This window comes from Aethalodelphis obliquidens, unplaced genomic scaffold (assembly GCF_003676395.1).
Source record: "Aethalodelphis obliquidens isolate GAN/ISIS:26980383/991018 unplaced genomic scaffold, ASM367639v1 scaffold43, whole genome shotgun sequence".
Classification (NCBI taxonomy): domain Eukaryota; kingdom Metazoa; phylum Chordata; class Mammalia; order Artiodactyla; family Delphinidae; genus Aethalodelphis; species Aethalodelphis obliquidens.
In genome coordinates, this window is record NW_020837987.1 from 10,657,180 (window position 1) to 10,681,384 (window position 24,205).

The 24,205-nt window shown below is 42.9% G+C and overlaps 1 protein-coding gene across 1 annotated transcript; it reads left to right on the top strand.

The window, feature by feature from the left end:
- Nucleotides 1-7,388: 7,388 nt before the first annotated feature.
- ZNF233 (zinc finger protein 233) lies at nucleotides 7,389-15,542 on the top strand. Its single transcript, XM_027079774.1, is given in 5 exon segments — nucleotides 7,389-8,601; nucleotides 11,427-11,553; nucleotides 12,092-12,187; nucleotides 13,539-15,278; nucleotides 15,281-15,542. Coding segments are annotated over 5 exon segments (2,232 nt in total). The 5' UTR covers nucleotides 7,389-8,361; the 3' UTR covers nucleotides 15,310-15,542.
- Nucleotides 15,543-24,205: the final 8,663 nt, after the last annotated feature.

The window sequence follows — 24,205 nt, forward strand, 5'->3', positions numbered from 1 at the left end:
CGTGGCATTACTTTTTTTTTTTTTTTTTTTTGTCGGTATGTGGGCCTCTCACTGTTGTGGCCTCTCCCGTTGCGGAGCACAGGCTCCAGACGCGCAGGCTCAGCGGCCATGGCTCACGGGCCCAGCCGCTCCGCGGCACTTGGGATCTTCCCGGACCGGGGCACGAACCCATGTTCCCTGCGTGAGCAAGCGGACTATCAACCACTGCGCCACGAGGGAAGCCCGTGGCATTACTTTTGCCGAGGATTCTGGGGAGTGTAGTCCAGCAGCGCCGGGTAGTCAGAGCCACTTCCGCTCTCGAAGGGAAGAGGTGTAGCCCTTGTTCCGCTGAGGGATTCTGGGAAGTGTGGTCCAGGAACGGCGTGTAGTCCGGGCCCTTCCGCTTCAGGAGTGAGAGGCCGCGGTCATCAGTACCTGCTGGGAGGTGAGTCAGTGCCTAGAACCCGAGTCCCTTCCGAGTCTGCCTGGGCGTGGAATCCGCAGGTGCCACCCTCGCCCTTGGGGAATAGAAGCCGTGCAGGGCAGGGGCGACGGTTTTCGTCACCTCGGTGTTTGGGGCTGTTCGCGCGTACCCGAGTTGTAGGCGGGCAGGGGTCGCGATCTCCGGGTTTGAGAGTCTCCGGACGCTCGGTTTCCCTCGCCTCCCCTACTTTCTGCACGCTCTGCGGTCTCTTAGAGATGTACTCTTCGTAGTTATTTCACTTTTCCATTTCTCGTCTGCAAAGTGGAGTTAATAGTAGTGCCTCCCTAGTAGGCATGTGGTGAGATTTACGTGATGTGAAAATGCTTAGAACCGGTCGCTGGCACCTGCGAAAAGGCGGTCGGTCGTTCTCAGTCTTTTCTTTCTTTCGAGAAGCGCTCAGTCCTTGAAAGCCTCTGTGAGCCCGCGGTGGGTTCTGAGCTGCAGCTGCAGAGCCACTGGCTCTTCTCTGACCCCTGCGGGAAGAGGGGTTTTTCGTGGATTCCTAATGACCCCACGACCTTTTTAATTTTACTTACTTATTTATTTATTTATTTATTTTTTTGCGGCACGCGGGCCTCTCACTGTTGTGGCCTCTCCCGTTGTGGAGCACAGGCTCCGGACGCGCAGGCTCAGCGGCCATGGCTCACTGGCCCAGCCGCTCAGCGGCATGTGGGATCTTCACGGACCTGGGCACGAACCCGTGTCCCCTGCATCGGCAGGCGGACTCTCAACCACTGCGCCACCAGGGAAACCCCCCACGACCTTTTTTAAAGGAAGGAGTGGGTCTCACCCCCAGCTGGTGCCTGGGGATGGCCGCTGTGATTGATCCTGGACCTGAGACACGATTATGATATCTTTCCTTTCCCGACCCTGATTTCTCAAAAGAGGTTGCAGAGAGGAGGGAATGACCCATGACTCCAGGCAACATTGTCCCAAAGTGAGAGAATTTATCGTGCTGTGTCATTTCTACTCTCAGTTGGGCAACAGATTTCCTTCATTCATTAGCAGATTTTTACTCCTGGGCAAATATCGAATGTTTATAGAATAAATGGGAGGTTGGATGAGACGTGTTGATGAATGAGTAATAATAATTTGTTAACATAGTGAACGCCAGGTACTCTTTTACAGCATTTATATGCATTAATTAGCTTAATCTTCATAACAAAGATGTGGTTATTATCTGTTTTACAGATGAGAACACTGATAGGTGAAGAATTTAAGTAATTTTCTCAAAGTCAAACAACAGAGAAGAGACAGAACTGGGAATTTGAACCCAGGCAGCCTGTGTTCTTGACCTTTAAGCCATACTCTTGAAACTGAGCGGGACACTCTGGGGCCTTCTTGGAGACAGACCTCCCCTACCCACCGTGTGTCCCTCACCTCTTGTTTATAAAAAAGCTTTAGTCTCCTAGGCCTTCCCTGAGTTCCAAAGAGCAAATTTAGTCAGAGAAGCGAGAAAACGCAGAAACAAAGGAAAACAGTCAAGCAAGACAAAAATAATAGTTTAGCTGTAAAACAAAGTCAAGGAGGACTTTTAGTTCCTCCTCAAGGGCTAGAGATAATACCCTGAGCCACATCCTTGAGTTGTTTTGCAGATACTAAACCCCCCACCACGTGGAGGAAGTTAACTGCATGCTGACCACCAGCGGGTAGATCCCAGATGTGTTGGAACCAGGTTGATGATTGAGATTCCCAAAACAGCACCCTGTTACCTCACCATCAGCCAGTCAGAGAATTGTGCATGAGCTGATCACACACCTGTGATCCCCTCCCTCACACTGTCTTTAAAAACCCTTCGCTGAAATCTATCAGAGAGTTTGTGTCTTTTGAACATGAACTGTCTGTTCTCCTTGCTTGGCATCCTGCGGTAAATGCTATACTTTCCTTCACCACCACCTGGTGTCAGTAGACTGGCTTTGCTGCATGTCGGTTGGGTAACACTCTCCTTCAGTTCTAACATGGTAAATAACCCCTGTGAATGAAGGAGGGAGGGTCGTTTTGTAATAATTTAGGATCTTAGAGGACCTGAAGGCTGTGCTCATTTAATTAATTTTTTTAATTTACTTTATTTATGTATTTATTTATTTTTGGCTGTGTTGGGTCTTTGTTGCTGTGCGCAGACTTTCCCTAGTTGCAGTGAGCAGGGGCTACTCATCGTTGCGGTGTGCAGGCTTCTCACTGTGGTGGCTTCTCTTGTTGTGGAGCACAGGCTCTAGGCGCACGGGCTTCAGTAGTTGTGGCACATGGGCTCAGTAGTTGTGGCTTTGGGGCTCTAGAGCGCAGGCTCAGTAGTTGTGGCTCACAGGCCTAGTTGCTCCGTGACATGTGGGATCTTCCCGGACCAGGGCTTGAACCTGTGTCTCCTGCATTGGCAGGCGGATTCTTAACCACTGCGCCACCAGGGAAGTCCTAATTAATTTCTTGTAATTTTATATGATGTTACATTCATATTCTGATTATAGAAGTAATTTGTGCTCTTCATAGAAAATACGAGAAATAGATGAAGAAAGCCAATAATTATCCATAATTATCCAGAATGTAGAGATAACTGTAAACATGTTAACGTATTTCTCTTTAGTTATTTCTTTGTATATATGTTTTCCTATGCTTCTCAAAAATTTTATCGTACTTGTAGTACTTTTATATTTGGTAACTTGTAATTATGAACATTTTCTAGCAAAAACGTACAGAAAATAATATAATGAATTCTCACATAGCCATCAACCCTTGTCAAACCTTCAACTGTTGTATACCGTTTGTCAATCTTACATAATCCACCCTCCTTTTTTTTTTTTTGCTTGAGTATTTTAATACAAAATCCAGACCTTGAGTGAAGAGGATTTATACTAGATTATCGTAAATATATAGAGGTCAAGAGAGAGAGAGAGGACATTAAACAGTTCCAAAGTTTTCACATAGTAACTAGGAGAATGGTGGCTAGTGAGAAAGCTAGGGGCCCCCTTGAAAGAGTTGCAGTTAAAGAAGGTTATGGATTTTGTTTCTCATTTGGAATTTAATTTGCTCATGGTTTCCAATCGGTCTTGATTCCTATGTTGTGGGGACTGTGTTGTATTCTTTCTAGTGTGCCCAGCACTGTGACAAGGTTTACAGAGAGAAGTTATTCAGTTGAGTGTTTGTGGCTGGTACAGGTGTTCAGTTGGCAGATGGCTACAGGGGCCTGCAGCTTTGAGAGATGGTTATTTGAATTCCTGAAAATGGATTAAGTGACAAAACAATAAAAACGATCCACATAGGTATTACTTCTCCTTTATCTCACTCACTCTTGGCTATACTCAGAAGCCACAGCTTTTCAGAGTATTTACAAGTTGATATATAGTTATTGGTAATGCTTTTCATGTCCTAAAACAAATTTACTTAGAACAAACCAGGAGTAATGCACCATTTCTGTATTCATCACAAAGTCATAACAATAACCTGGTGGAGTTTATTGGGAGCTTATTACGAGTCAGGCAGAGTTTCCAGTGCTCTTCACGTATTAACTCATTCATTCCTCAAAATATCCCTGTTATTATCCCCATGTTATTACAAATGAGGCACAAGAGGTTAATTGATCTGCACAACGTCACTCACCCAGGAACTACAGCACTAGAATTGAAACCGTCCTTCCTAAAATAGCACCTCCCCATCTCTCTCCATCCCTGTTTTCCCTGCCGTATTTTTCTTAGCAGTGTCTACCAGTGGCTAGCACATTATATACTTATCTGTTGGTTGGCTTATTACCCATCCTCTACTATAATATCAGCTTCATGACAGCAGGGATTTTATCCACTGCTGTATCTTTAATATATAGAATTGTGCCTGGTACATGCTAGATAATCAGTAAGTATTTGTTGAATGAATGAATGAAAGATCCTGGTGAATAGTAATGAAGTGCTCAGCTAATATAATACAGGATGTATCTTTATCAACTATTCATTCAGTAATTCACCTTTTTTTGGCCACCCCTTGTGGCAGACAGAACCTTAGTTCCCTGACCAGGGATCGAACTCGCGCCTCCTGCAATGGAAGCATGGAGTTCTAACCCCTGGATCACCAGGGAAGTCCCCTCAGTCATTCACCTTTTTTTTTTTTTAAACAAATCTGTGTTGAGTGCCTGCTTCATGCCATGAACTATTCTAGGCACTGGAGAAAGAGACTAAAACAATGCGGCCTACACTGCAAAAATGTGGATTGATATAAGCAAGATGAATAACTAAAATGTACATTAGGGACCTTCCTGTTGGTCCAGTGGTTAAGACTCTGTGCTTCTGCTGCAGGGAGCCCAGGATCAATCCCTGGTCGGGGAACTAAGATCCCACATGCTGCGAGGCATGGACAAAAAAAAAATAAGATGTACATTAATAAGATAGAGAGGGATGACCCTAAATATAAAAGGGCAGTGAACTGGAGAAGAAGGGAAGTGGTGGAGCAGGGGATTTAAAGTATATAAAGCATGTCCATGGAAGAGCTCTGAGGACAGTGACATTTGAGTAAATACCTGATCATGTTGAATGAATGAATGTTTTAAAATAAATAAATAAATAGGAATTGCCTTATCCAGAGCCCATAATTATTCCTTTTATCAATATTTTACTTTTTATTTATTTATTTGGCTGTGCCGGGTCTTAGTTGCGGTACACGGGATCTAGTTCCCTGGCCAGGGATCGAAGCTGGGGCCCCTGCATTGGGAGCGCAGAGTCTTAACCGCTGGACTACCAGGGAAGTCCTTGAGTATTTTACTTTTAAGAATGACCTTAGTGTTGCTTGAGCAAAACCAGTAATTAGGACTCCGCGCTTCCACTTGCACGGGGCACAGGTTCAATCCCTGGTGGGGAACTAAGATCCCGCAAGGCGTGTGGCATGGCCAAAAAAAAAAAGAAAAGAAACCCAGAGGAAAAAATTGGAAGATACAATTCATCCTCTCCTCCTCCCAATCAGAAACAGCCTCAGAATTTTACAGCTCAGAGGAACCTCTGAGATGCACCAGTCTGATCCTTGCCCGACAAAGTGTGTCTTCGGTCATCCTTTGAGTCCATGTGTTTTGAGCACTCATTATATTCTAGGCGCTGGGATTTAAAAAGTGTGTTAATCATCTCAGAAGTAAAACAGATGCTTCACCGCTCACCATCCCCTCAACCGCCCTCAGGCGATAGAAGATTTCTGGGGACTGGGATTTGAAGGGTGAGAGGCGAGCAGAGCTGAGGCAGGCACCCCAGACCCCACTTGCTTTCTCCTTCTACATATGGCGAAATGTCAGGTCTGCTTGCAAAACCGTGTTGCTGAGCAGAGCAGAGCAGGAGAGTGCAGCAAATATAGGGCCAGCGCAAGGGAGTTGGGGGTTATGAATGATCTGTCTTCCAAGCTTTGGGGAGCGGATACATTGCTCTCATCCCTACGGGAGTGCTTCTGCCTAAAGCAGCAGGACCCACGAACATGAGGCGCTATCATACGTTTAACGCTTATTCGCACGTATTCACTGAAACCTCTTGTCAGCCCTATAAGCTCGATATTCTCCTTATCCCTGTTGTATAGATGTGGAAATAGACGCAAAGAGCTGTCAGAAGAGTTGGTAGAATCCTGATGCCCTGGCTCCATATCGCTCAGCAGGTCACTTTCAGCAGAGTGTGTACCCTCCAACTCCCCTTTCTCTCCTCCCCAAGGACACCCCTCCCATCTCTTCTGTGTGTTTGTGATTAGAGACACAGTGACTGGATTAAGAGCACGGGCTCCGGAGTCAGAGTTGGATTTCAGGTTAGTCAGTCCTCACCAGCTCTGTGATTATCAGTAACTTAATCTCATGAATCCTCAGCTTCCTCATCCATTAAATGGGAGCAATAATCATCATACCATCACTTACTGAGAGCTTATATTATGTGCCAGGCACTGAGCCAAGGCTTTTTTCCCCCCTATTTTTTATCTTGAGATGTAATTCACATATCATAAGTCACCCTTTAGTATACTACAGTATGCTTTAGTCACCCTTAAATTATACAACTCACTGGTTTTTAGTATATTCACAAGGCTGTACAGCCATCACCACCGGCTAATTCCAGAACATTTTCCTCATCCCCAAAAGAAACCCCACGCCCCTGAGCTGTCACTTCTCACTTGCTGCCCTCTCAGCCCCTGGCAGCCACTAATTTACTTTCTGTCTGGATGGACTTGCCTGTTCGGGGCTATTGGACTTGCTCAGTTAATCCCCAAAGCACCCTTATAAGTCAGGATCTGTTATGGCCACTACAGTATTGTTCATTGAGACATTCTGTCGGACTTTTGTTTAAAATGAAAAAAAAACTAGCAGTCATATTTTAAAATAGTTTTTCTGGGCTTCCCTGGTGGCGCAGTGGTTGAGAGTCTGCCTGCCGATGCAGGGGACATGGGTTCGTGCCCCGGTCCGGGAAGATCCCACATGCCGCGGAGCGGCTGGGCCCCTGAGCCATAGCCGCTGGACCTGCGCGTACGGAGCCTGTGCTCCGCAACGGTAGAGGCCACAACAGTGAGAGGCCCGCGTACAGCAAAAAAAAAAAAAAAGTTTTTCTTTACTACAGTCAGCATGGCTGAGGGGGATGTGCCATTGAGACTTTTCTGGCTGCTTGAAGAAAATTCACAAGTATTTATACCTTTTACAAAACCAGATACTGGTATCAATGAATCATCATTACAGGGCCAGAAATTATTAAGTAATATAGCCAATCAGAACTATGGACTTGTCAGAGATAAAGGTGAAATATGGATGTTAAAAAAGACTCCTTGGTGCTTCCCTGGTGGCACAGTGGTTAAGAATCCGCCTGCCAATGCAGGGGACACGGGTTCAAGCCCTGGTCCAGGAAAAGCCCACATGCCGCGGAGCAACTAAGCCCATGCACCACAACTACTGAGCCTGCGAGCCACAACTACTGAGCCTGCATGCCACAACTACTGAAGCCCACGTGCCTAGAGCCCGTGCTCCGCAACAAGAGAAGCCACTGCAAGAGCAGTTTTGTGATGTATAATATTTACCTGCTTTTCTGAAGTGGAATCAGTTATAAGTTTCCATCTATTCACACGTTTGACTTGCACAGTTGAGCAATCCTGTAAGGAAGCACTGTTCTCATTTTGCAGATGATAGATTTGAGGCAGAGGGAGGTTAATTAACTTAAGCAGCGTTAGTAGCTCCGTAAGAACAATTCAGTCTTCCTCCTGTGTTCCTCTCTATTCTCACACTCCTAGCACCTTCACAACGTTTCTGACACCAGATGTGGGTGGGTTTTTCCCCACGCCGAGCAATTAATTCTACTTTACCAGCTGGGTGCCCTACAACTTAGCTCAGTTCAGACACTCTTTTCCTGGAGATAGCTTCAGATCCCACAGGTTAAGGGCTCAGTCCCACGAGACCGCCCTCCCCCACCTCAGATGCCGTTTGCAAGTAGAAGGCCCCCAGGTTACCCACAACTTCTGTCTGACTTGGCTGCAAATCAGAGGTTTGCAAGACTCTTCCACTTCGGAGTCACTTATTTGCTGGTGCGGCTCACGGAACTCAAAGAAACGCTTAACATTTGCTAGTTTGTTAAAGGATATGACACAAGGCGAACCCCATACTATTGGGATTTTATGGAGGCTTCCTCACTAGGGGGTGCGGCTGAACATTCCAAGCCATCTAATCAAGCTTTGACCTTTCTGCTGACCAGTCCCCATCCAGGAGCTCCCCCAAGAGTCATCTCATTAGAACAAAAGACACTCCTAGCAACCAGGAAATTACGAGGATTTCAGGAGCCCCGTGTCAGGAGCTGGGGGCGGAAACCAGTATATTATGTCACAGTAGCAGTACCCGGATTGACCCCAGACCTGTTGCCCCCAGAGTGCACTCTCATGCCGGTACATTCCACTGCCTTTCATTTCCCCTGATACCCAGGGCGAGAATGATGACCCTGAACCCTGCGAGCCACCACAAGGGGCTCTTGTGTGAGCCTCACTGCTTAGACTTGAGCAGATTGTTCACTGCACAGGAGCCCCTGGCTGGGGGGCTAGTGATTCACACAGAGCCACCACTTGGGCTTGGACCTACGTACGTCTCATGGCTTCCTTCTCCTTTGCCACTTGTGTCTTCCCAGGACTCTGCCCTTCCCCAGAAGGGGCTGGAGAAAATGACCAAGTTCCAGGTGAGTTGAGTTTTATCTCTTAAAATTACATCTCTTCTCTCAAAGATTAGATACATACTTTTTCTCTCCCATGGGAAGGATAAAGGAAGAAAACATGTGTTTGTTATATGCCAGGTACTTGCCTTTTTTTTTTTTTTTTTTGGCTGTGCCATGTGTGGCCTGCGAGATCTTAGTTCCCTGACCAAGGATAAAACCCGAGCCCACTGCAGTAAAAATGCTGAGTTCTAACCACTGGACCACCAGGGAATTCCCAGGTACTTGCTTTTTTATTGGTTTTAGTTTTTATTTTTGGTTTTATTTTATCATTTTCGTTTCAAAAATAAGAGTACAGAAATCCATAGATATCAAGAAATTTTGAAAACCCAAACTACTACACTGCTTGTGAATCAGTTATACTTAATATAATTATAATCACAGTATATGTGTAATTTTCAATTTTATTTTTTCACTTAATGTTAACACTTGAATTTTTATGACTCAGCATTCTTCTGTGTATTGTCTGAGAAGGCTTTCTATTTTTTGTCTAACATTTCAGAAGCTACAGTTAAGCATACAGACTGCTGTACCTCTGACTAAGTTTTGCTTTGATTCATAACACTTTTGCATAGGGCTTTAAAAAATGGAATATAATTTACTTACAAAAATTATAGATCAATGACAGTTGTATACCCCATTTTGCAAGTTGTATAATTGCATTAACCCACTACACAAAACAAGAAATAGAACATTTACATTACCTACATTACCCCAAAAAGTTCTCTCATGTCTCTTTCAAGACAGTTTCTTACCCCCGGGAGGCATCTACTGTTCTGATCTGTCATCATATCACTAGATTTACTTGTTTTCAAATTAAATATAATCAGTGAAATCATAGTATATGTACTCTTGTGTCTGACTTCTTTCACCCCGCATAAAGTTTTTGAGATTCATCTGTGCTGTTGCCAGGTGTCAGTAATTCATTCCTTTTTTATTATATTCCATTTTATGAAGATATCAGTTTGCTTATCCTTTTGAAGGACCTTTGAGTTGTTTGCAGCTTTTAATTGTTAATGCATAAAGCTCCCACGAGCATTCTGCGCAGGTCTTGAGGACATATGTTTTCATATCTCTTCGGTAAACCTCTAGAAGTGGTAGATGAATATAAACTGTTTTCCACAGTGCTTGTACCATTTAACAACTTATCAGTGGTGCATGAAAGTTCCAGTTTGTTCTACCTCTTTGCCGCCATTTGGTGTTGTAGATCTTTTTTATGTTAGCCATTCTAATGAAATGACATCTCACCGTGACTGTAATTTGTATTTCCCTCATGATACATGAGGTTGAATACTTTTTCATGGGTTTTTGCAATTGGCATATCCTTTATCAAAAGTTTGTTAAAGTCATTTGCCCATTTAAAAATGTGGCTTCTACTTTTTATTATTGAGGAGTTCTTTATGTTTTGTGAGTTCAAGTCCTTTGTTAGATATACGTACTATAATTTTTTTCCATTCTGTGATTTGTCGATTTGTTTTCTTAATTTTGTCTTTTAAAATCATTTTGAGGTGAAATTTACATGTAATATATATGTAAAAATATATTTGATCAATTTTGACAAATATACATACGCACGTGACCACTGCCACAATCTAGACGTAGATCATTTCCATCACCAAAAAGGTTACCTGGTGCCCCAGTTAATCCCAATCCCACATCCCTGGCTGTAGGCAATAACTGATTTACTTTATGTCACCCCAGATCAGATTCATCGTTTCTTGAGTTTCACATTAATGGAATTATACAGTATATGCTCTTCTTGTGTCTGGCTTCATTTGTTCATCAGAATGTTTTTGAATACAGGTCAATAGTTTGTTCCTTTTTATTGCTGCATAGTATTTCATTGCATGGATATACCACAATTTGGTTATTCATTCACCTCTTGATGGACATCTTTTATTGTGGTAAAATATACATAACAGGGACTTCCCTGGCGGTCCAGTGAGTAAGACTCCATGCTCCCAATGCAGGGGGCCCGGGTTCAATCCCTGGTTGGGGAAGCAGATCCTACCTGCATGCCGCAAGTAAGAGCCTGCATGCCACAACTAAAGATCCCACGTGCCACAACTAAGACGCAGTGCAGCCAAAAATAAAATAATTTCAAAATATATATATATACATAACATAAAATTTACCATTCAAACTATTTTTAAGTGTACAGTTCAGTGGTATTAAGTATATTCACACTGTTGTGCAACCATCACCACCACACATCTCCAGAACTTTTTTCATCTTCTCAAAGTGGAATTTCATACCCATTAAACAGTAGTTCCCTATCCCCCACACCCCCCAGTCTCTTGCAAACATCACTTTACTTCCTGTCTCTATATATGACTACTCTGGGTATCTCATATAAGTGGAATCATACACATAATCCTTTTGTGACTGTCTGGCTTCACTTAGCATAATGTCTTCAAGTTTCATCCATCTGATCAGGATTTTAAAGCAACTATCATAAGGGAATTCCCCAGAGGTCCAGTGGTTAGGATTCTGCACTTCCACTGCAGGGGGCACAGGTTCCATCCCTGGTCAGGGAACTAAGATCCTACATCCTGCATGCCATGAGGCATGGCCAAAAAAAAAAAAAGTCAATGATCATAAATATATTTCAGTATTTAGCATGTGGCATTGACATGCGGACTGGAGAAGAGGAGGAAACTACATAAGGTAGACTCAAGGTCCCCAGGATCTAGAACAACTTCCCACCCACCCTCTCCACCCACTAAGTGCTGTCCCTCTCCCAGTGGCCACTGATCATAAAATTGAGGCTGTGTGTGTGCTTGATGTCGTAGGAGCCAGTGTCCTTCAAGGACGTGGCTGTGACCTTCACCAAGGAGGAGCTGGGGCTGCTGGACTCCACTCAGAGGAAGCTGTACCAAGACGTGATGCTGGAGAACTTCCGGAACCTGGTCTCAGTGGGTGAGGACAGGCACCCTGTGACTCAGTGTCAACCCTCAGAAGTGCCTTGGTTTCAAACGTTTAAGACTTGGGGCTCTTGAAATGCTTCCCTGAATCTGGGGCCCTGAATTTCCTCATCCCAGTGGGACATCTCATCTGTACCTTGTCTATTTTCTCAAATTGTAGTTGTGACATCTTGGTGGGGTTTTAAAGTCAATTAGCAAATTGCGTCATTATTGCATTTAATGAAATAGGACGGAATAGCATAGCTTCTTGTCAGGAACTGCATAAAGTGCAACAGAAATTGTGAGTTAAAGACAGGAAAGGAGATGTGATAAAAGTAGATAGTGGTTAGGATCGAGTCATTTGATCCCTCGATTCGGTGATGTACATCTGTGTATTTGTCTACCAGATCACAGCATAAGAGGTATTTATTACAACAGGTCATGATCAGAATTTGGAAAAATACTACTTACAGTGCATGAAGATTGTAGAATTGGGACTAAAAATTTTGCCTTTAGTGTACTCACCTTACACATGTGCCATTTCTTTTTCACAGGATATCTACCTTTCAAATTAGATATGATACTACAGCTGGGGAGAAAAAAGAAGCTTTGGGTGATGGAGCCAGAAGCCCAAGGAGCTGGATGTTCAGGTGAGAACCATGCAGGTCTGAGTCCTTGCAGATCACAGAGAATGGTGCTAAGTGGATCTCACTGCCCACTCCTCCTGCAGACAGCTCATGAGTGGAGAATATATCAGTATGATGAAAGGATTATTTCAGAACACTGTTAATCTTCTGATGAATGCCTAATCTAATTTTAATTTCTATGGTACTTGTATTAGCCATCAATTGCTGTATAACAAATTGCTCTTAAACTTTGCAGTTTAGAGCTACAGGCATTATAGTTTCTGTGAGTCAGGAATCTGGGGGCAGCTTAGCAGGGTAGTTCTGGCTCATGATCTCATAAGATCTCAAGGAGTCTGCATGAGCTGCAATCCTCTGAAGGCTTGATGGGCCTCAAGGGATGTGCTTCCAAGATGGGCTCATTCACAGGGTTGTTGACAGGAGGCCTCAGTTCTTCCCTGGCTATTGGCAGGAGGCCTCAGTTCTTTGCCAAACAGGCCTCTCCCTAGGGCTGCCTGAATGTCCTCAAAACGTGGCAGCTGGTTTCCCCAAGCTAGTTACACCCAAGGGAGTAGAAGGCAGAAATCAAAGTGTCTTTTATGACATAACCTTGGAAGTGACATACCATCACGTCTGCCATATCCTGTTGGCTTTGCAGGCCAATCCTGAAAGGTTGTGGAGGGGACTTCAATAGGGTGTGGATACCTCCTGGAGTTTGTCTTGGATGCTGGCTACCACAGCGACTTTTGGTATTTGCAGATTCATATCTACAAAACCTGGAAGATAATATTAGCCATTCAGGCTTATCAGAAAATTCAGCCAAATTAAGTGGCAATAATTATCATAGGATTTTTTACTCCCATAGGATGTGTCAGTTAAGGGAATGAGTTTTCTAGTTTTTATTCCCAGTTATAATGTTCACTAGTTGAATATTATATATTAGGACATCATTGAAATAAAGAGGAATTCTCTCAAATCTAGCTTATGTATTAACATGTGCATATAATGGCTGAATTAAGGAAATAAAGTTATCATCTCATGGGTTCATTATCAGGACAGAGGAGATGTTTCCCTTTGCAAATCTTTTCTTTTCACTTTTGCTGAGCAAGTCCCCTGCTCGGTAGCACTGTATTTCTAATTTTGACCTCATACATAAGTCTCGGTACATTAGTTCTAAATGAGTCTCATTAACACGTAGTGGATAGGAGGCTACTACTTATCAGCTCTTTGTTTCCGTAAGCATGAAAAAACAAAGACAGAGTCCAGCTGAACTCTCCACTGGTTGAATAGGGTCTCCCAGCACAGTCGACCTGTGAAATATTTTTTTGTCCCTGAACTTGTCCTCACTTTCATCTCTGAATTCTCTTTATCCTTCCAGGACACGGGAACCAAAATGAGATAGAGACTCTTCAAGAAGCAGGATTAAGACAGCTTTTACATGAAGGCCTTATGTGCTGGCAGATATGGGAACAGTTTACAAGTAAATTAACCAGAACTCAGGACTCAATAATAAATCTGCAAGGCAAGAAGTTGCCAAAACAAGATGATTCCTCCTGTGAGGCGTGGTCAGGAGAATCTACTCAGCTTCCTGAAGATGAGAACTATGTAGGAAAGCTTCAAGGAGAGAGTTCCACAAGTATCAAAAATCAAGAGTCTCCAACTCAGACATCCTGGGATTTCTGGAGAAAAATGTATCTGAGAGAGTCACAGAATTATCAGAGTAGGTGTCAGCAAATTGACATAAAAGATAAACTGTGTCAGTGTGATCACTGTGTCACGAGAAGGATCTCTCATCACCATGGCAATCAGGAAGTACACAAAAGCGAGAAGGCTTGTGGCCACAATAATCATGGAAAAGACTTTGTGAAGAACACATCCCAGCATAGTATCATCCACTCAGGAGAGCAGACCTCTGATGAGACTGGAAAAGGTGTCAGCCTTGGCTATGATGTTGAACTTCATCAGCAGTTGCGTGTAGGAGAGAAGCCCCACGTGTGTAGTGAGTGTGGGAAGGGCACCACGTATAACTCAGTGTTTCACATTCATTACAGTGTTCACAGAGGAGGGAAACGCAGTGGGAATGATGAATGTGGGGTGGACTTGGGTCAGAGCTCACATCCGGAGACCCATCAGAGAGTCAACCCAGGGGAGAAACCCTACAGATCTGGGGTGTGTGCTGCTGAGAGCTTCAATCAGAACTCCTCCCTTCCCACTCATGAGCCCATTCACCCGGGGGAGAATCTGTGTAGGGGTGGCAGGTGTGGGAAGGGCTCCAGTCATAGCTTAGACCTCAACAGTCACTGTGTAGACAACACTGGCGAGAAATCCTGGAAATGTGAGCTGTGTGGTAAAGGCTTCAATGAGACATCACAAATTCAAGCCCATCAGACAGCCTACCCTCAAGACAAAACGTCCAAATGGAAGGCATATGACAGGATATTTAGTCAGAGCTCTGGTCCTCTTCAGAGAGTTCACACTGGAGAAAAACCATATAAATGTGAGGTATGTGGGAAAGACTTCAGTAAGGCCTCCAACCTTCAAGCCCATCAGAGAATCCACACCGGCGAGAAACCCTACCAATGTGATGTGTGTAATAAGAGCTTCAGCCGGAATTCCCATCTTCAGGCCCATCAGAGAGTCCACACGGGAGAGAAACCCTACAGATGTGACACATGTGGGAAGGATTTCAGTCAGATTTCCCATCTTCAGGCCCATCAGAGAGTCCACACAGGAGAGAAGCCCTACAGATGTGACACATGTGGAAAAGGCTTCAGTCAGAGCTCACATCTTCAAGACCACCAGCGGGTCCACACTGGAGAGAAACCCTACACGTGTGACGTGTGTGGGAAGGGTTTCAGTTGGAGCTCCCATCTTCAAGCCCATCAGAGAGTCCATACAGGGGAGAAACCCTACAAGTGTGAAGAATGTGGGAAAGGCTTCATCTGGAACTCGTACCTTCACGTTCATCAGAGGATCCACACGGGAGAGAAACCCTATAAGTGTGGCATGTGTGGGAAGAGCTTCAGTCAGACCTCCCATCTTCAAGCCCATCAGAGGGTCCATACAGGAGAGAAACCCTACAAATGTTTTGACTGTGGTAAGGGCTTTAGCAAGAGTTCATGTCTTCAGGTTCATCAGAGAGTCCATAGTGGTGATCAATCCAGTACATGCAGAGTGTGATAAAAGTGTTCTTCAGAATTTAGACTTCTCATTTTCATCAGAAAACGCCCACAACAGGGGCTATTTATAAAATGTTGTATTTTAAGCATTCAGGAGGGAGCTGCTTTTTTTTACAGTCATCCAAATTCCATTGGAGGAGACCTATTTGTTGTATGAGTATGGCCAGTGTGTCCAGCAGAGCCCAAAATGTCACAATTCTCAAGAGAATGCACAGCAGAGAAACCTTGTAAGGATGGTGCAGTAGGTTTCAGTCAGAACCTTTACATTCAATAGAATCTACATGGGGGAGAAGCTTTAAAAATGAGAAGTACCGTCAGGACTTCAGGAAAAGTATAATGATGGACATGACAAAATCCACGTCCACTAGAATGTAAGCTCCATGGGGGCAGGAGGTCTATTTACTGCTTGTATGACTGTGACCTGGAACCAGTGCCAAACAGAGCAGGTGCCCTGGACTTTGTCTCACTTGAAGGAGAGGAATAGGACAAACATTTGAAAATGTTAGTGAGCTCAATCCCAAGTAGTCACGATAAATTGTACTAGGAAAAGGATTCTTGGAAGAAGCCTTAAAAGTTAATTCAAGGAAATGATAATTTAATAAAAATATGTTAAATCATGCAGTCTACAATTTGAGTGTTAGATTTTTGCCATTGGCTCCTATCCTGCTCAGCTCCACTTTTCAAGCAGTAAAGGGCTCGATTTTTTATCGCATCATTTAAGACTTTCTCTGGACAGTGTACCATCAGTTGTGTATAGTGTAAGTTTCAATATTTTTCTTTTGTTGGGTCTTTGGTGACAGAAAAAGACTGAATGGAAAAAGAAAAACTTGGTTTTCATTCCATAAAGCTTCCTGTCAAGGGGTCTACAAAGAAGGGAGAACATATTATAATATGCATTTTGGATGTTGAACTAAGCTGTTAAGGCACAGAGCGTTTTGGACAGCACCCCATGCTTCTCAGATGCTTCTGTATTTTTCAAGTTTGCTTGTTTGAACCGTTTACTCAGGTGTATATTTACTGGAGGTAGTGGACAGTTTCCCACAGCTGTTTTGCTTTGTTGTTTTTTTTTGAGTATAGCTAATTTGCAATGTTGTGTTAGTTTCAACTGCACAACAAAGTAATTCATGTATATATAATATGTGTGTATATATATATATATATATATATATATATATATTCTTTTTCAGATTCTTTTCCTTTATAGGTTATTACAGAATATTGAGTAGAGTTCCCTGTGCTATACTGTAGGACCTAGTTGTTCACATTTTTTTTTTCTTCTGGACCTTACCTTCCAGGACACTGATTGCTTAAGTTCTATGGTATCTCAAGTTTCATGTTACCATCAGAAATCCAGGGCCAACACCATACACTGGGGTGGGCTACCGGATCTCATGGATGTTTATAACCGTTAGGATGTTCTCAGTTGTAAGAAATAGAAAACCCAACTCAAACTAGCTGAGACAAAAAGGAGGATTATGTAATTACTTCAAAATCCTTTTCAGATAATCCCAACATCTAAATTGTCTTGGTATTGATGTCTGTTGATTGTTTTTTTCTCATTCAAGTTCTGATTGTTCTGGTTCTTGGTATGATGGGTGATTTTTTTTTTTATTGTATCCTGGATATTTGGGGTACAATGTTGCAAGACTTTGGATCCCATTTGATCTTTTTTGTCAGGAAGTCACTTGTTTAGGTGTAGTACACAGGTCCAAATGGGAATGGAAGTTCACCTTCCTTCTGGGCCCTTTTGACACTGTGTGTGTGGGAGTGGGGGCGCTGGTGGGGGGGTGGCAGAGGGCCAACTGCCTCTACCTCCTTGCTGCTGAAAGTTCAGCTGTCCCCGTTCAGCCTAGTAGGGGGCATTAGAGCACTGCCTAGGACTGCCTCACCTCTGTGGGTGGTGGGAGTGAGGTGGGGAGTGGGAATTCAGCTTTCCATTCATCCCCACTGACCTAGTATTATGGGCTCTCTGTCATATTTGCCTTCTCCTTTTCCAGAAGGGGGATAGTTCAGTAAATTCCAGAAAGTAGTATTTCCTTTCTTGGTTAAACATCTTGTCCATTCTCAGAAGGGATATGACTCTTACAAAGAGAGCTTAACATCCGTTGAGGGATACTTCAAGATCACCATTCCTACTATGTTGAAGCCTCAGTGAGGTAAGTGATATTATTCCCATTGTAACATGAGGAAGGGTTAAACCATTGCCCTAGTTCATACAAGTGGCAGTATTGGTAAAATTCAGGCTTTAAAAATTCAAGATTTTAATTCTTAATTATGAAAAACGTCCAGAATAATCAAAAAGAGAAAATACAATGGACCCCATATATTCATCACCCAAATTTAACAATGGTCAAGATTTTGCCACATTTGCTTCATCTATCCCTTTTTCCTTTTTATCTTACATGCTGAAATAATTTGAAGCAAATCCCTGATGGCATCTCTTACACCTATAGGCATCTCTTAAATATAGACTATTTTTTACAAGATCAGAAAGCTATTATCACACCTAACATAATTAACAGTCACATTTCTATGATTGCTTCAAGTTTTCACTTAGCTACAGACTAAATAAACTTCTTTCTTTCTTTCTTTCTTCCTTCCTTTCATTCTTTCTTTCTTCCTTTCTTTTGTACTGTCTCTAATTTTGGTATCAGGATAATATTGGCTTCTATTTTCTGGAAGAGATTGTGTATAATTGGTGCTGATGCTTCTTCAAATGTTTAGTAGAATTCTCCAGTGAAACTATCTGGACTTAGAGATTTCTTTTTTTGGAAGTTTTAAAATTATGGATTACATTTCTTCAGTAGTTATAGGACTATTGAGATTATTTCATATTGGGTGAATTTGGGTAGTTTGGTTTTCAAAGAATTGGTCTATTTCTCTTAAGTTGTTGAATTTACCTGGATAGAGTTGTTCATAGAAGTCCTTTATTAAGTTTTTATTGGCTGCAACATCTGTAATTATGTCCCCAATTTTATCCTTGATATTGGTAATGTCTTTGTCTTGCTAGAAGCTTATCAATTTTATGGATCTTTTCAAAGAATTGGCTTTCTGTTTCATAGATTTTCCTTTATTTTTATGTTTTTAATTGTACTTATTTCTGCTCTTTATTATTTCCTTTCTTGTGCTTACTTTTGATTTATTTTTCTCTTTTCCTAGTTATCTGAGTGGGATTTTGACTATTTTTGAGACCTTTCCTCTTTACTAAGGTAAACATTCAGTGGCATGAATTTCCCTTTCAGCACCCCTAGATTTTAATATGTTGTATTTTTATTTTCATTCCATTTCCAAATGTTTGGAGAGTTTTCTGTTTTGCTTCTTAGTTTAATTTCTAGTTTGATTCCATTATGATCAGAGAACATAGTTGGTATGATTTTGATTAGCTCATATATTCCCAGACATCAATTTGTTCTCTCAGGGAGAAAACAGTATAAATGTGGTAAGGGCTTTAGAAGGGAGTCATCTCTTACAGCCATCATTGAGTTCACATGGGAATAATAGTTTTACAGGTATAGTGTGCATGGTAAGAGATTTGGCTTTAGGTCACTTATTTGTGTTTCAGCGGTATAGGAAAGAAATTCTAAACAAGTGAGGAATGTGGAGAGGGATTTGACAGGAACTCCCATCGTGTCCACTAGAGGGTGAACATTGGAGAGAAATCCTAAAGTGCCGTGAGACTGGAAAGTGTTTCTTCAAGTTCAGTTCAAGCGATAGTCCTCAAGTCCACTTAGTTTTCACTCAGGAGGGAGGACTTACTGTGAATAGCAGTGGAAAGAGCTTCAGAGAGAGCAAATACCTTCATATTCACTGGAGTCCATAAGGAGGAGAAGCCCTACAAGTGCTATGTGTGTGGAAAGGATTTTGCATATAAGTGAGTTTTCACACTCATCTGAGTGTTCTCTCAGGGGATGAATCCTGTAAATATAATGAATGTGATAAGAATGAAAATAGCCATGAATGGGATGAGTGGATTAAGGGCTTATTTGGAGTTCACATCTTCGTGTCCATCTCAGAACCCACATGGGAGAGAAGCTTCCATATATAGGAAAAAGATATTAAGGGCTTCATGTGAAACTCATCTTATTCATCAGAGGTGCATGAGGAAAAGAAAACCATATACATGTGAAGAGTTTATTATTTTGAATAATAGTTCAGACCTTCTTACTCATCAGAGTCTGCACAGGAGGACAGAAATTCTATACATATGGTCAGTACTTGGCCTGTCAGGGTTCAATAGAGAACCAGATGCCACTCTGTATATTCTAGGCATGAATGCTTTTTGGGGGGGGAGGGGGGGGGGGAAGTAATAATTTTTTTTTTTTTTGCCCTGCCGCATGGCATGCTAGATCTTAGTTCCCCAACCAGGGATCAAACTCGTGCCCCCAGCAGTGGAAGCACGGAACCCTAACCACTGGACCACCAGGGAATTCCCATGGAGTAATAATTCTTATTGGAGTATAGTGGACTTACAACGTTGTGTTAGTTTCTGCAGGCATGAATGCTTTTAATACAGGCAATAAGAGGCACACACACGTTTGGAAGAGCTAAGGGAACGTTGATCAGGGAAGCCAACACCAGCCTGCAGCGCCAAACTGGGTTCTCAAGAGCTTTCTTAGAAGCTGCTGCCAATCTCAAGGATCTCAGTCTACAGCAGCAACATGAGTGATACTCAAGGGATTTCTCTGAAGCTGCTGAAGATGTGGAGAGCCCCGTAAGCTATCTCAGTCTATGGTACCAATATGGGTGATATATTTTTTTAAGTATTAAAAGCTTTATTTATGATTGGAATCATTCAACAAAAAAGCAAAAGGAAATGAGCCTGAAAAAGAAACTAAGCTGTCGTCTAGAATAGCCTCAGTAGCTAAGCTGCCTTTGCACCTGGCTGGCATGACAGCTGTGGCTCAGCATACACAGCAGTTGCACTCACAGCAGCATCAATATGGATGACTCTTTTTTTTTTTTTTTTGGCCGGACGGCGAGGCTTGTGGGATATTAGCTCCCCGACCAGGGATTGACCCCGGGCCCTCAACAGTGAAAGCACAGACTCCTAACCACTGAATCACCAGGGAATTCCCTAGATGATTCTTAAGAAGCTCACTTGGATGCTTGGAAGCTCATGCCTGTCCACGATTCCTCCTGCAATTGCCTCCGGAGAATAATGCCTTTTCTTCCTCTGCTTCCTAAGTCTCATGTGAGTGCCTTTTCAATGGCCAACTATAACCAAGAAACATCTGGGGAAGGGGATTCTGAGCTATGCTGTTCCTGTCTTTTCTTTTAATACAGGAGCCCTTAACAGATTCAGTCGTAGAAAGAAGTGATGATGCCATGTGACCAACAGACAATATAGCACAGTGTTGTAGGGGCCTCATTTGCACCTCAAGTATTAGTAAACAGCATGCACCCTTATTTATGTCCAATCCATGAAGGTCGTGCTACAGGAAGGGCTACAGTTAGCACTCCACTCTTGGAAGACATCAGTTTTCCTACACTGTTGATGGACTCTATTGGTATCATGCATGTCAAGGATTCCAGAGATACCTCTGGTCTCCCCAATCATTAAACATCTATGCAGAACAAAATCCATAAATGTGATGGTTGTAGCCACGGCTATCGTCAATGCTCAAACTGCTACCATACCTTCTACACAGGAAGAAAATTGTAACTGGGGTGTGTCTTCAGATTTATTAAACAGACCGTATTAGAAAAATAACCTAATGTTCTTTTTCTAATGTCAGGTCATACAAGTTATCAGAGAGTGTATTCATAAAATAAATAAAATGTGGTGAGAACTTTAATCAGTGTTCAGGCCCTTAAATTCATTAGTCTCCACCACATGAGAGAAAGTTTATCGAAGTGATGTTTTAAGAGTATCACAGAAACACTCCTATATGGTCAACACACTGTTTTCTCTTTATGGGCACACGAGAAGATTATGTTCACGTCCTCCAATATGGATTGGAGCCATATGATTGAATTCTGGCCAATGGAGTGAGGACAAAAATTATGTGCACCACTTCCTGGCATTGCCCATAAAAATATTCCAGGTGATTCTCTCCTTCCTCTTCCACAGTGATCTCTAGCCATGAATTATGGGTGCCACCTGTTCCATATATGTAGCTACAAGATGAAGGACTGCCTGACCTCTGTTGGACATCACTTGAGTGAGAAATCTTTTTTGCACTAAGACACTGAGATTTCAGGGGTTATCTGAAGTATCAAGTCTATCCTCACCAGTACAAAAGTCTTAGTAGAAGCTAATTTCATAATTACACAGGAAGGTAACTCTACAATCCCCCCCTTAAATGTTTGAAACAATTATTTTCAAACTTACATAAAATTCACAAGTACAGTAACAAAGGATTTTCCTTCCCTGAACTCTGAGACTATCATGCTGCCCCATCACCACTGGATACTTCAGTGTATATTATTACAAATATGGATATTTTCTACACAATCATTTTATAACAACCAACATCAGGAGATTAATATTTGTACATTACTACCATCTAATCCACATATTCCATTCACATTTCATCAATTGCCCCAACAATGTCCTTTATAGCAAAATTATCTAATCTAGGATCACACAATGCGTTTAGTCATTACAGCAGGTTAGGCTCCTTCAGTATGGAATAGTTTCTCAGACTTCCATGAGCTTGACACTTTAGAAGATCACATGTTATTTTTGTTCTTGTGTAGAACATCCCTTAATTCGGACTTGTCTGATATTTCCTCGTGATTAGATTCAGCTTATGCACCTTTGACCAGAATATCACAGAAGTGATGATGTGCTCTTTTGGCATACAATTTTATTTATCCCATTTGTGGGGATGTTAATTTTGATTACTGGACCCATATGGTATCTGCTAGACCTTTCACTGTAAAGTTATTAGTTTTTTCCATTATAATCAGGAAGTAGTGTGTGGAGTGGTACTTTGAGTTCATGAAAATATCTGCTTTTCATTAAACTCTCATTAACTGATTTATTAATATAATCTAGACTCTTGGATTTCTAAACTATTCAATGTGTTATGATCAGTTACTGTCACTTATTTTGATCCTTAAATTAACCCAGATTTGGCCATGGGAACCCTTTAGGCTGGCTTCTGTGTCCTTTTAATTTGTACCCATCATTCTTTAATCACCCCCTTACTTTCTGGCACAAGACAGGTGAGGCTCACCTTGTACTTTCCCAGCCTGTTGATTTGCACCCTTGGGAGTCTCCTAGGTGAAATCTGAAACAGAAGCTCCAGACACAGAGGGTAGGGAGAGACTGAAGAAAGAGGCAGATCACTTCAGGTTGGAAGGTGGCAGGTTTAATAAGGGAACTCACATACAAGGCTTGTCTTTGGTGACTGCAAGACAAATAGATCTCTGCACCTGACCGCCAGAATCTTAAAAGTTTATATAGAGGCCTTAACTGGGTTCAGTCATGTATTCAATCCAGATGGTCTTAACGACATCTTACTGTCTCAAGGCTGTGTCCTGGAGGCAGCTTCTAGTGGGGAGCGGGCAAGTGGACTGCATATTCCAAAGACAGGGGAGGGGGCAAAGGAGCCTCCAATTGCCCAAGTCCAGCTCATGGGTCAACCAGTGGTCGCATCCTCGAAATGACCTTCTCCAACTTAGTCCCTCCTTTTAACAAGGAGACCTTCTTCTGTGTAGTGGAGAATGGTGATTAGAGGCCAAAATATGGGTACTAGGTGTACTCATTACTGTAGAGTCACTGCTCCCGGGCTCTCTCATACCCAGAACTGGCAGGGGATGAGTGTGTGATTGTGTTTATAAACTTTTTTTTTTTTTTTTTTTTGGTTTTTGGCCATGCTGCACAGCATGCAGGATCTTAGTTCCCCAACCAGGGGTCGAACCTGTGCCCCCTGCAGTGGAAGCAAGGAGTCTTAACCACTGGGCCACCAGGGAAGTCCCAATACACATTTTTTCCCCTATATTTCTTCATACAGTTGACCCTTGAACTTGGGTTTGGACTGCATGGGTCCACTTACACGTGGATTTTTTTTTCAATAGTAAATAGTACAGGAGGGTTGGAGTTTTGGCGAGAGTTTGTGGAAGATGGTGCCTGTTGTGACAGATTCCTGGCTCACAGCTCCTAAAACCCATGGAATTTCCTGAGTGATAAAGGTGTCTTTTGTTATGTTAATGAGTCATTGAAATTATGAAACTATCATTCAAATGGAAGCATTATAGTTCTTCGGAACCATTATTATCTCACAAGGAAAGGAGAATGATACAGATACACTGGCTGAGGTGTTTTGAGGGGCATCGAAGTGTTCCAGCCTGTGGCTTACCTTAACATGTTTTTTTGTTTGTTTGTTTGTTTGTTTTTGCGGTACGCGGGCCTCTCACTGCTGTGGCCTCTCCCGTTGCGGAGCACAGGCTCCGGACGCACAGGCCCAGTGGCCATGGCTCATGGGCCCAGCCGCTCCGTGGCATGTGGGATCTTCCCGGACCGGGGCATGAACCCGTGTCCCCTGCATCGGCAGGAGGACCCTCAACCACTGCGCCACCAGGGAAGCCCTACCTTAACATATTCTTGAAGTACCATGGCGTGGATTAAAAGAAAATTTGGTGAGCGGCCTCCATCTAAATGACTCACTAGGGAAGCTATGCGAAATTATTTAAAAGAGAGAGGGAGGCTTCCCTGGTGGCGCAGTGGTTGGGAGTCCGCCTGCCAATACAGGAGACACGGGTTCGTGCCCCGGTCCAGGAGGATCCCACATGCCGCGGAGCGGCTGGGCCCGTGAACCATGGCTGCTGAGCCTGCGCGTTCGGAGCCTGTGCTTCGCAACGGGAGAGGCCACAACAGTGAGAGGCCCGCGTACCGCAAAAAAAAAAAAAAAAAGAGCGA